Genomic DNA, 13755 nt, shown 5'->3' with positions numbered 1-13755 from the left:
TTTACAAACTTATGATCCCCTCACCTAATGACCTCACAACTGTACTCCTAAAAATCTAAAATAATCGGTTAGTATCATGACTATGTCATGATTTATTTACACACATAGAGTAACAGCTGACGACATCAGTTAACATCATCTAGAAAGTGACATATAAGACGATCCACAATAAGGATGTTTTGTGTTTTTGTTTTAGTGATGTGGCAATTCTTTGGTGTTTTTGTTATGGGTGGAGTTGTATTTAAAGAGAGAGAACTAAGTTTTATATGGAGTAAATTGCCATTTTAGTCCCTGAGTTTTGTCCAAATTTGCCATTTTAGTCCAAATAGTTTTTTTATGCCTCTGGGTCCCTGACTTTTCCCTTTTATTGCCATTTTGATCACATACACTAACTCCATCCAAAAATTCCATCCTTAACCAGGGGTATTTTGAGGATTTTCATTTTAAATGTTTTCAATTGCCATTTTAATCCAATTCCAAAAAATAAAAAAAAAATTCCAAAAAATTCTAAAAAAATAATAAAAATTCTAAAAAATCATAAAAATTCTAAAAAATCCAAAAAATCCGTTTTGGCGCGAACCGTTTCGAACCCGAACCATTTCGAGCTGAACCGTTTCATCGCGAACCGTTTCGACCCGTACCGTTTCGAACCCGAACCATTTCGAGCTGAACCGTTTCATCGCGAACCGTTTCGACCCGTACCGTTTCGACCCGAACCCTTTCGAGCTGAACCGTTTCGACGCGAACCGTTTCGACCCGTACCGTTTCGACCCGTACCGTTTCGACCCGAACCGTTTCGAGCCGAACCGTTTCGACGCGAACCGTTTCGACCCGTACCGTTTCGAGCTGAACCGTTTCGACGCGAAACGTTTCGAACCGAACCGTTTCGACGCGAACCGTTTCGAACCGAACCGTTTCGTCGCGAACCGTTTCGATCCGTACCGTTTCGACTCGAACCGTTTCGAGTTCGAAACGGTACGACTTGAAACGGTTCGGTTCGAAACGGTACGGCTTGAAACGGTTCGGCTTCGAAACGGTACGGGTCGAAACGATACGGGTCAAAACGGTTCGCGTCAAAACGGTTCAGCTCGAAACGGTTCGAGTCGAAACGATACGGGTCGAAACGGTTCACGTCAAAACGGTTCAGCTCGAAACGGTTCGGGTCGAAACGGTTCGCGACGAAACGGTTCAGCTCGAAACGGTTCGGGTTCGAAACGGTTCGGGCCGAAACGGTTCAGCTCGAAACGGTTCGGTTCGATAAGGCACGGTTCGGTTCGAAACGGTACGGCTTGAAACGGTTCGGCTTCTAAACGGTACGGGTTGAAACGGTTTGGCTTGAAACGGTTTGGCTTCGAAACGGTACGGGTTGAAACGGTTTGGCTTGAAACGGTTTGGCTTGAAACGGTTCGGCTTCGAAACGGTACGGGTCGAAATGGTACGGGTCGAAATGGTTCGCGTCGAAACGGTTCAGCTCGAAACGGTTCGGGTTCGAAACGGTTCGCGCGAAACGGATTTTTTGGATTTTTTTAGAATTTTTTAGAATTCTTATGATTTTTTTAGAATTTTTATTATTTTTTAGATTTTTTTAATTTTTTTGATTTTTTGGAATTGGATCAAAATGGCAATTGAAAACATTTAAAATGAAAATCCCAAAAATACCCCTGGTTAAAGATGGAGTTTTTTGATTGAGTTAGTGTATGTGATCAAAATGGCAACAAAAGGGAAAAGTCAAGGACCCAGAGGCAAAAAAAAACTATTTGGACTAAAGTGGCAAATTTGGACAAAACTCAGGGACTAAAATGGCAATTTACTCTTTTATATGTGAGGAAAAACTAAAAAAAAACATGAGTGTTGTGAGTGTAGGAAGAAGAGAGGAAAGTAGGTGTTGTTTTTATAGAGAGAGAAATAATTGTGAGTGGGTAGGAGAGAGAAACATTTTGGGTGTGTGCCATGTCACCCGTTTTTTCTCTCCTTCTATTATGGGTGCTCTAACAATCAAAATAACTAACTGAGTTGTTGTTATAAAATAAATAGTAATCTTACAAACCAGTGTTTACATTAAAGACTGTTACATTAAACTAAAACTTTTGTCCTACAAAACAAGTATTGTCTAATAGCAACGATTGTTCCTTCAACAACAGTTATTCACATTAGCAATTGTTATTGTTTTCAACAATTTTTTTATCCGACAAGTCTTATGTCTTCATCGGTCATTTCATTGGGAAGGGCAGTTCTTTCACACTTAATTTGAATCTTTATTCTCTGTGAAGCCCAACTGATCAGTTATTTAGTTTTGACTGACTAGTTCTTTTATGATTCAACAACTCCCCAATTTAGATAAATGGATGACCAATCACATTATTAAAACACATGACATAAACTGTGAAACGTAGGCAGAAGTTGGCAAGATTTCTACCAATTATGACTCATGTAATTGTGTGATTAGTCGTCAATTGGTCAGGCACAAAAGTTGCTAGGTTTTGTGTAAAATTCTCTTGATATTTCGCAAAAGTGTCCTTGTGTCAGTATTGATTTCCTATAACGTATTTATTTTTATGAAGTAAATATTCCCTAAAACAGGTTTATAGTATACGATGAAAGGCAAAGAAAGTGTGTCGATTGTTTGATTTTTAGAAAACAAAGAAAGGTTATTCTCTGATCTATATGAGTTTATGTTAAAAAAAATTTATATAGGTCGTGTTTGTACATAAAAAATAGACAATGACTAATGAAAACTAGTAGTCGAATGCACCATTTAACAAAGATCTAAAAATGTGCTAGTTGCTAAAGATTGCTAAACTAAAAAAATAGAGCTTTTTTTAACAGCTAATGCATTCACATTGGAGTCTCTATCTCCATCTATATATTAATAGCTAAGAGCATTCACATTGGAGTCTCTATCTCCATCTATATATTAACAGCTAAGAGCATTCACATTGGAGTCTCTATCTCCATTTGTATAATTTAATTAAAAAACACATTTTCTCTGAATAATGTTTACTTTTCAAAACTTTCCCACATGAAATATTCTATTTATATCTCTATCATACTTACAGTAACTTATTTTATTATTTCTTTATCTTTTATACACATTCACAATAATAATATAGAGGTTTGGATATGAGCCTCTAAATACAAAGATTTACTTTAATATCTATAAAATTTTCTCTATTATAAAGATTACAATGTAGTAGTGTTTTTGTTATTTCCTCTATTTCTTTTTTATATTATATAGTATTTGTTAATATAGAAGCTCGAATGTGAATACTCTAAACTTTTTTTCTTTAAGGCGAATTGGCCTGTAGAGGTCATTGGCCATTGACAATCTCACCTTTAAATATTCCCTTTACCAATTCCACATTTCACCTATTTTTCCTACACCGGTCCCCCTTTAAAAAACTTAACGGAGTTATTTTTTTTCCAAACTACAAACAGTTTTTTATGGCTTTTGATCAGAACGATGATACGAGTCCATTGATGTAAAACTTACCTCAAAACGGCGCTCCAAACGATGAAAACGACGCTTCAATTCGGGTGTTTAAATTTCAAATTAACAAAAATCAAGCCATTTGGAGCACCATTTCGAGGTAAGTTTTACATAAATGAACTTGTATCGTTGTTCTGATCAAAAGCCCTAAAAAACTGTTTGTAATTTGGAAAAAAGTTTAACTTCGTTAACTTTTTTTAACAGGGGATCGGTGTAGGAAAAATAGGTGAAAGATGAGACTGATGGAATGAATATTCAAAAGTGGGACTGTCAATAACTAATAACCTCTAATTAAGATAATTACAGTCCAATACCCCTCTCTTTAAATATGATACTAAATTAAACCTTGTAAATATTAAACTTTGGTTTCCCAACAAATGACCACTAAACTAAAAGAAAGCTTAAGTGGAAAAAAAAACCACTGTTTTCTCATAATTTCAATTGTTTTAAAAACAAACCCCTAGACCAGTCTCGTTGGGAAGTCTCCTGGATCAAAAAGTCAAAATCGCAGACCACCTTGCGACACACTCGTTTCTTCGCGATTTCACCCTCTATTTCTGCTACAACTCTTACGGTTGGCCATCTGGGTCACCAGCCTTCTTCGCCTGATCCCTGTTTCTTTCAAATCAATCGGTGAAAGTTTGCACCTTTTACTTCTGGGTAAGTTGTTTAAACCCTTGAAGTTCTTCACCCACATACATATTAAGTTTGTGATTCACTTGACCTGATGATAATGAAATTGGGTTTTCATTTCATCCTCTTTTACCCTTTAATTTTGATGTTGCAGACGGATTGGGTTTTTGTGTCTGTTATTATTAAAGGAATTGAGATAAAGCTTCAAGATTCTCAATTTATGGTGGAAGTAGTCTTTTGTTTTCCCACTGTTTGTTTGGGGTTTTGATTATGAACCAACATGTGTTTGTCAAGTACTAGGTTGACATTAATTATTATCTACACATTAAGTTCATTTGGGTATAGCTTTAGCTGTGGTTTCTAGTAGTAGTAGTAGTAAAAAAAAATGGTAGATGCACGGTACCCCCGACCACGGAAGGGATCCCCCTTCCCAAGCTAGCGACCCGACAACGCTGCCTGGCGGTGAAACCCCTGCCAACCCGAGGGGCTGAAACATGTTTCGAACCCGTGACCTCGAGTGTCCTCGGGCCGGTTAGTAGTAGTAGCAGTAGGTACATGTTTTGATGGGGTGCACACCACCACCCCCACGGGCTGTAGTATAACTGTTGCAGACCACTAGTAAAACAAAACCTTATTTTATTGTTATGTTATACGGGCTATGGAGAATCCCAGCCGTATGACTTGTTAGTGGTATATACATGTAGCCTGCCCTGTTCTTATCATGTCTTGTAGTAAGCATAGAGGTAGTTCATGTGTCAGGAGTATGCATAACTTCCTCAATTCATAAAAGATTGTCTGCTTGAATAAAATTAGGAGCCTTTTCAACATTGTATTTGGGTGGATAACTAAATCAGATTTTTTTTTTTTCTTTTGATGATGCTCAGATCGTAAACCGAGATTAATTGCCTCGTTGTTGTATCTCTGACGTGTGCCACTGCAAGTTCTTAATGAGGTGAAGAGTTGCTCTTATTTCATTTACATTACATTATTTAATTTTGTTTCTTTATATATATAATTCCATTTCTTAAGATCTCGTTAAGCCTCACCTTTAGTTTTGCTTAATTTAATGTCTTGAGATTATATGTACGCAGAGTCAGTTGTTGGATACAGATTTAATCATTTGTGTTACCTGAGAATCGACAATGGCAGAACTCAGTCCCAGTGTTGATACTTCAACGGATGGGGATACCGAAGACAAAGCTTTGGGGGTAATATGTTTTTTTTGAAGTATTCTTAGCGTAATAATGTACTTAGAGTAATTGGTATGTGCTAAGTAACGAGATTTAAATATATTTTGAGAATAAAATTTAATGACATGTTCCCCTTTTAGTAAGCTTTTTATTCGACTCGCTTAAGTAAATTGGTCCAAATAGCCGCCTCTAGTGTGGAAATTATGTTGAAATTTTCTAATATGCAGTGTGTGTTATATTATTGCAGTTTCATAGCGGTCAATCACATGGGCTTGTGGTCTCTGATGCCAGTGATAAGTCAAGGGATCAAAAGGTTTGTTTGAGACTATCTATCAGTTACAAATTCATATTTTTCTTTTTAATTGCTAAACATTTGGTAACCAAGTTTGAAAACAAAAAGAAAACGCGTAGCTAGATTTTGTAATAAAGGAAACAGTTTTACTTACAATAAACTGCTTTTGTAATGGGACACGTAATGTGTTTTTGGAATCATTTTTTAGTTTTTCTGATTTTTATTTAACCGTATTTTTCAGACACTTCGTAGGCTTGCTCAGAATCGTGAAGCTGCAAGAAAGAGCCGTCTGCGGAAGAAAGTAAATTTTCTTTAGTTTGTTTTTATGGTTTGTCAAATTGTTTTTTAGCTGTATTTTAGGGATTAGTGAAATTACTTGACGTTAATCACAAACTTAACGGCTCATAATAATGCTCCAAAGTTAAAAAAATATTAAACAAATATACAAGTACATATTAATATATAAAACCTGATCCTTATTTCTTTTCAAAAAATTTGACACAAACAGTTTAAGTTGTTACATAAAACATATTTTCCTTGAAAATTATAAAAATAAACAGGTTAAATGGGCCACCCGTGAGTCTGCCACTTTGACCAGTCAAACCCGACCCGCTTACCAAATTGTGTTTGTAGGTTCGGCCCAAAAAAGTAACACCCCTAATTAGCAGCATTGTGGGAAGGGTAGACATGATAAACTTCATACTCAAAATGTAATGTGTGGGCTACCCATTATTTTATTTTCATAATAGTTATGATCATATGTTGGTTATATCTAGACCGATCTTATACTACTGGCAGTAGGAATAGTTATGCAAGATCCGAGGAAGTTTAACACCCGTTTAAAGTTTTTGACAGTAGGAATAGTCATACTGACATAAATAGTGAATGTAAACAAACAGGATCATGCATTGTTGTAATACGAGTTTATAGATAGAAGTTTTACTTACGATGTGTATGTATATGCATAATTGCAAATTTATTTTTTTATACATTTATAATATAATTTTATACATATAACACAATATATTATTTTGTGTATATATGTTATTATGTAGTTATATTTATATCATATTAAATAAATTTATTTTGGATTTCTATTTGTGAACCATCAAAAATGTGTCAGGTGATGGATTTAGAGATTGAAACAATTGATAGTGAAATAGATTATACATGAATATGTGCTTACACTTTCTAATAGGTTATTTAGAGAGAGAATTTCTAATTATCATCATCATACTCAGTAAATCCCAGCAATAGCGAAGCTAAGATAGGGTCTGAGGAGGGTAAGATGTAGACTGCCTTACCTCTACCCCGTAGGAATAGAGAGGCTGTTTCCCCCGGCTCGAAGAGAATTTCTAATTATGAATCATTAAATATGTTTTTTTTAACGGGAACCTTTATATATGTAAAAGGATGGACATGGAAATTAAAATGATAAATCTCTAAACCTTGAGAAATGAGAAATAATAAATTTTAATGGAATCACATGAACTTCAATCAGTTTCATCAAATTTCAGTCAAATTGCATCAACATAAATAATCAATAACAGTTGAGATGATTTTCAAATAATTAGTCTATTGCTTAACATATGTTCCTTGGTCATTTATTTTAAGGATTTGTTTTTTTTTTTTTTTTTTAATTTTAAAATTCCAAAACTCCGTAAATAGCCTTATATTTGGTGTATTTACTTGCGGTGCAACCATATTTAGTATAAGTAGTTTGTTTTCATCATGGGATAATATGCTTAATTCATGTGAAAAAACATTGAAACTAATTACCTATTAATTTGTGATTTATAGGCTTATGTCCAACAGCTGGAAAGTAGTAGAATGAAGCTGACCCAACTTGAGCAGGAGCTTCAGCGCGCTCGGCAGCAAGTACGGTTTGACTACTCATTATCATCTCCACGTTTCTTTTCAATTTCAGTTTTGAAAATTATCTCAATTGTCTAACTGAATTCCTTTTTCCATTCTGAAGGGCATCTTCATTTCAAGTTCAGGGGAACAATCTCAATCAATGAGTGGAAATGGTAAGACCCTTCTGTAATTAATATTCATTCTTCTAAATGAATATTATCATTAAAGTAGGAGTTTTAGATTTTAATAAATAAATATAGCAACCTTTCTTGATCAAGAATATAGAGTTATATCTGTAGGAAACACTAAGAATTTGAACTAGTAAACAGGGTTAAATAAATGGGTTGACACAGTTAACCCACTTAACAACTTTTAGCTATATATATATTTTTTTTTCATTTGAGATAAAGTAATAACCGAAATCGGCACAGGAGCGTTGGCTTTTGATGTTGAATATGGACGGTGGCTGGACGAACACAACCGCCGAATCAATGAGCTGAAAGGGGCAGTTAGTAATCATGCGGGTGATGGTGAACTGAGGATCATAGTTGATGGTGTTGTTGCACATTATGAAGATATTTTCAGAATAAAAAGCGATGCTGCTAAGGCTGACGTCTTTCATGTTCTCTCGGGAATGTGGAAAACACCCGCCGAAAGGTGTTTTCTCTGGTTAGGTGGATTCCGTTCATCAGAACTCTTAAAGGTCAATAATATCCCATTCGTCTTCAGTCTCGATGCGTCTTCTTGATTTTGATTAGATGAATAAGTTTGATATTTGTTTATGAAGCCAGCCGGTTTTTGGTATCAATCAAACATTGATTGATAAAAAGAAAGACAAATAGTGATGTGTGTGAAACTTTGGGTTGCAGCTGCTTATAACACAATTGGAACCTTTAACCGAGCAGCAGTTGTTGGCGATTGGCAACCTACAGCAGTCATCACAGCAGGCGGAGGACGCGTTGTCACAAGGGATGGAAGCATTGCAGCAGTCACTAGCGGAGACCATAGCAGGGTCTCTTGGTTCCTCAAATTCATCCGGCAATGTAGCCAACTACATGGGTCAGATGGCTATGGCTATGGGTAAACTCGGAACCCTAGAGGGCTTCATTCGACAGGTTAGCTTAGCTTATCATCCATCCCCTAAACCCTAAACCTCTGTATGTATCTCGTTCTGATTTATCTTTTTTTTTTTTTTTTTTACCAGGCGGACAATTTGAGGCAACAAACCTTCCAACAAATGCATAGGATATTGACAACACGCCAGTCAGCTCGAGCACTCATTGCCATTCATGACTATTCCTCTCGGCTTCGAGCTCTGAGCTCCTTATGGCTTGCACGCCCTCGTGAGTGACTCACCAAATCCTTTTGTCGTTGTATACATTAAAAAGAAGATAACTTGGTGTACAAGAAAGCGGGGCCCAAGCATCTATCTATAACAAATTCATTCCTGGTATTTTCTTCTTCAAATCTGCTGTGATGGTGTTGACTTTTTCTTTAGTCTTTTATGAATCATATTTCAACTCATCATAAATTACAATAATAAATAATTTGGTGTCAGCTTTGAAATTGGTTTGTATTTGGTACTAGTAGTAGTATGTTGTGGAAATAGACAGTTATTGTTAATAGCAAGTTTGTGGTTACATGTTTCATTATGCCATATTATGGTTTCGTCTACAACTTGAAGGAATGGTTGAACGCCCGATTTAGTCTAAATTTTGGGAGCTTACAAACAAGACCGACCCTAAGAATTCATATACTTTATTCGAGCTCGAAAAAACGTGCCTTGAGGCCTTAACAAAATTATGACAATGGGCTAATAACTACTCTAAACCTTAAAAATAGTTTTGTAAGTGGACCTATGTTAGTGTTTGAATGGGTATACCATATTAATTTATTTTTTTTATATATACATATCAACTTTTTTTTCTAAATAACGTCTCCTTCGAAATATAGGGTCCTGGCCGGTGGTCCTTCCTGCCCGGCCATGCTTACAAGGTCTCTAAAATGTATTTGTAATCTTTAAACTGACGTAATTTTAATGATTTATAAAACTAGTGTAATGTGGTTTTAAATTAAGCTATTTCAAAAATAATAATAATAGGAATATAATATAGTTTTAACGTGACTAATTTAAAAATATATATATATATTATACTACTGTAATGTAGTTTTAACGTTGCACTATTTTTCTTTTAAATTAGAATAACACTATTTAGTACGACTATAATATGGCGCTATTTTAATAATTATAAATGACTTTAGTACAGTTATAGTGGGATGGGAAAAGATCAAATAGGAAGTTAATTTTCGCTAGGAAGGATAGGAAGCCATAGGATTATGACATGTGGAAAATTTTAAAATAAAGAGAAAGGGTATTTTAGTCAATCCAACTCCTTCTTCTTCCTTTTTCAAAACCCAGTAAATTCAAAAACCCACCATTTTCAAAACCCACCATCTTCAACTATTTCTTCACTTTCTATCTCAATAATCACTACATTATAGTGCGATTTTCATCACCAATCAATGATTCAGAACCCGATCAACGTGTTCTTTAGCTTTTTTTGAAGAAAACCCAGTTTAATTTCATAAAAAAATCTCGTTTTTTCCGGTGATTTTGGAGATAATCACTCGATTCGTTCGATTCGAGCGTTGATAAGTGTTTCTATCATTCAAAATTTGTCAATTGATGAAGAAATCGGCTTCGATCCATGTAAGAAATTCTTTAATTTCATTTTCATGATCTGGGTTTTTGATTTAGTCATTGCGTTTTACAATCTTTGCGGGGGTCCGGGGGCGGCAGCCCCCGGTAGCGGGGTCCCAGGGGCGGCAGCCCCTGGCGGGGTCCAAGGGGCAGAGCCCCTGGCTGGGGTTGAGCTGCCAGGTCAGCTCGGAAAATTTTTTTTTTCGATTAAATTGCTGTACTAAAAACGCATCAGAAAAATTAATTTTCCATAAATTGGCTCATTTCGAAGACAGTAATTCGTAGACAATTCAGACAGTTCACAGTGACACATTTTTTAGGTGTTTTCAGTCCATTGCGTTTTAGAATGAGTCATTTTTAAGTGTTTTCTGGCCATTGCGTTTTACATATAAGACATTTCTTTGTGTTTTTGGTGCATTGCGTTTTAGGTAAAACACATTTTTATGTGTTTTCTGGCCATTGCGTTTTACAAATAAGACATTTCTGTGTGTTTTCTGGCCATTGCGTTTTACAAATAAGTCATTTCTTTGTGTTTTTGGTGCATTGCGTTTTAGAAAAATGTCATTTTTTAGGTTTTTTTTTTCATTGCGTTTTACGTAACTGGTGGTTTTTCTATTGCGTTTTACGCAACTGGGTTTTAATTTTTTTTTTTAAAATATAGCAATAGTATACTCGTTTTAAAGAAAAAAAAACGCTCGTTTTTTTGGTGCAATTTTTATAAAAAAATAATGTCGTATGAAAGAGTTATTAACGTTTAAAAAATGGGGGGGAATTGGAGGAGAGAGAAACTATTGGCTTGGATTGACTAGAATGCCCTTGAACAAACTCACGCGCCTCTTTTATTCTTTTCAATTTCCCTGATTTAATCTTAGCCCTTGATTAACTTAATGAATGGTCAAGATCACTTCCTATCCTTCCTAGCCAAATAAACTTCCTATTGTATCTCCACCCATAGTGGGATACTATTTTAAAATTATAACTAGACAGTAATATGATTTTAACTAATAATATGACGCTATTTTAAATAGTTTTAAAATGACACTGTTTTAAAAACTATAATGCGACATTGACCGCTTGAATGAAAGTTTTTGTGAAATTATTAGTTAGTATTTTATATCCAAAAGGAGAAGTAATGCTTTTAGCATTTTTGGAAAGGCAAAATGATGATTGATAAATGGGCATTTGCAAAAGGAGATGGGTGGAGAAACTTTATTGCAAATTTTTATATCAAGTTGCAAAAGAGTTGAGTAGTTGGAATAGTATTGGTGCCCACACAACCAAATTTGACGTTCAAAAAAAAAAAATAAATAAATAAAAGAAAATTGATCATGATGACATTCATCGTAAACACCTCAAAACTAGAAATTCAACACTAACTCCATAGTTATAAAGCCCCTTTCTGGGCGTTATGCGACACGTGTCATGCCACGTCACACAGGGGCTTTATGGGGCGTTATATCACTAAAGTCCGTAGTCATAAAGCCCCTACCAATCATTACCTAATTATTAATTTTCATTTTTATTAATTAATTAAAAAACACTAACTAGTTTTTGATTGGTCCATTTTTTGAAAACAACCCCCATAGCGCCGCGAAGGTGATGGCGCTGCCATCTTTTTTTTTTTTGTCCGATAAAGCCCCTCGTCATGGTGTAGAGGGCGCCATTGAGCGCTATGTTTGGCTTTTTGGGGCATATAGCGCCCCACTACAGGTGCTCTAAGGGGGTGAAAATTAAATGAACTTTTATTTATATATTAAACGTTTTTTGATAGTTAATGGAGTCCCAAATTATGTACAGGCAAGGTCACATGATGACAATAGTTGATGGTATGACCATAACGGTTGCAATTTTCACAACGACGACACCTAGCATTAGCGGGATGATGGAAGTTACAAGTGGCACACTTGGGGTGAATCCCAGTGTACGGCTTGGGGGCATCAACAGGAGCAACAGGATTTGGGTTAACAGGCGACACAATCGCGTTACAAACGGGGTTTGATTGCTTTCGCTTCTTTCCCCTATTATTATTCGATTGTTGGGTAATTTGATGGGCTGGCTTAGAAGAAACGGGGTTTGCGGCTTGCTTATCGCGAACGCGATTGTTGTTCAAGGACGCGGCCAAACGGTAAATGTCTTCGATGCTATCGAGTTTGGCTGCCTCGATTGTGTCACGCATACTAGGGGGTAAACCATTGATATACTTGCTTTTCTTGCGATCAGGGGTCGAAACAAGGTGAGGGACAATGAAACTGAGTTGTTTGAAACGGGTGGTGTAAGCTAGGTTGTCATCACCAATCTGTTTTAATACCCAGAATTCTTCTTCCAACTTTCTTTGCTCATGCGGGGGACAAAACTCATCCATCATTAGGGCCTTAGTCTCCTCCCAGGTTAACGCATAAGCCAACTCGTTCGAACGTATGTTTCTTTCATTTGACCACCACTCAAGAGCGCGGGCTTGGAATACCCCGGTTGCGCTACGTGTCTTGAGTTCGTCAGGGCAATTGCTATTGATGAATGTGACCTCTATGCTGTCAAACCACTCAAGCATAGCGGTCACCCCATCATTGCCAGTAAATGGCTTGGGATTGCACGAAGAAAAGTGCTTAAAGTTGAACGAGGCGGGTTTGCGTATCTCGACCTTAGAGTCGACGGAAGAGTGAGGAGTTTCAGAGGCACGAATCTCGGAAATGACCTTTGGAACGACACGCGCAAATTGATCGGCCATGAAAGCCATCATCTTCTTGGTGGAGCGAGACTTTGACTTCTTAGACGCGTTGGAGAGACGAGAAGACATCTAAGATTTAAAGAACGAAATGAGTGAGACTTGGTCATAATGTTTGTTTATGAAAACGAAATGATCACATAGCATAAAGAGTCACATAGCATAAAGGTTCAAGTTGATTTTCATAGCATAAAAGTTTAAACGTTTCATATAGCATAGTCATGAATTCCACATAGCATAACATGAATAAACGAAAGCATTGTAAATTTAGTTTGTTCACGAGGGATTATTATTGTTTGTGATTGCGATAACGTGCGAAATGTTTAAAACGACATTTCGAAATGAACGAACGTTCAAGTATAAAAATCACATATAAATTGAGATACATAAAAGAGAGGCTCAATAAAACATTGGAGTGTTTCGGGTAGAGAAACGTCGACTATTCCAAAGTGGGTCGAAAGTTCTTTCGAATTAGAGATATTGTGCTTTGGCCTATAAGTAAGATACTCTCGTCGAGAAGCGATTAACGGTATCTTACCCTTCCGGTTACTACACATCTCTAAATGATTGAAACATTCGGGACTTTGGCGAGAATAAAAATCAAGGAATGGGACTTAATCGACAAGATGCGGGTTTCACCCCTAACTTGACGATTTCGTACCCTAAATGTGGTTGGTACTCGTCGACCAAAATAAATTTTGACACTATGACGAGGGTCCACTAGAGTTGAAATGGAAATTACCATTAAGTTGTGGATGTCACTCCTAGCTTAATGGTGAAATTTCGTGCAAAAAATAGATCAAAGGTAGAATGAGAGTCGTTTACCAAATTGTGGGTTTCACGCCTATTTTGGTAAATTCTTCTCGTTGGTGT

At 36.3% G+C, this 13755-nt stretch overlaps 1 protein-coding gene across 1 annotated transcript; it reads left to right on the top strand.

Moving 5' to 3' along the window:
• Positions 1-3925: 3925 nt before the first annotated feature.
• Positions 3926-9108, top strand: LOC110908345 (transcription factor TGA2.3). The gene is made up of 10 exons (XM_022153274.2): positions 3926-4147; positions 5005-5072; positions 5212-5328; positions 5558-5623; positions 5844-5903; positions 7403-7480; positions 7581-7632; positions 7891-8162; positions 8329-8574; positions 8664-9108. The coding sequence occupies exons 3-10, from the start codon at positions 5263-5265 to the stop codon at positions 8808-8810; spliced, it is 987 nt and encodes a 328-aa protein (XP_022008966.1). The 5' UTR covers positions 3926-4147; positions 5005-5072; positions 5212-5262; the 3' UTR covers positions 8811-9108.
• The last annotated feature ends 4647 nt before the right edge of the window (positions 9109-13755 follow it).

The sequence above is a fragment of the Helianthus annuus genome, chromosome 14 (genome assembly GCF_002127325.2).
Source record: "Helianthus annuus cultivar XRQ/B chromosome 14, HanXRQr2.0-SUNRISE, whole genome shotgun sequence".
Taxonomy (NCBI): Eukaryota; Viridiplantae; Streptophyta; class Magnoliopsida; order Asterales; family Asteraceae; genus Helianthus; species Helianthus annuus.
The sequence above is the reverse complement of the archived record's forward strand: the minus strand, read 5'-3'. Positions and strand labels throughout refer to the sequence as shown.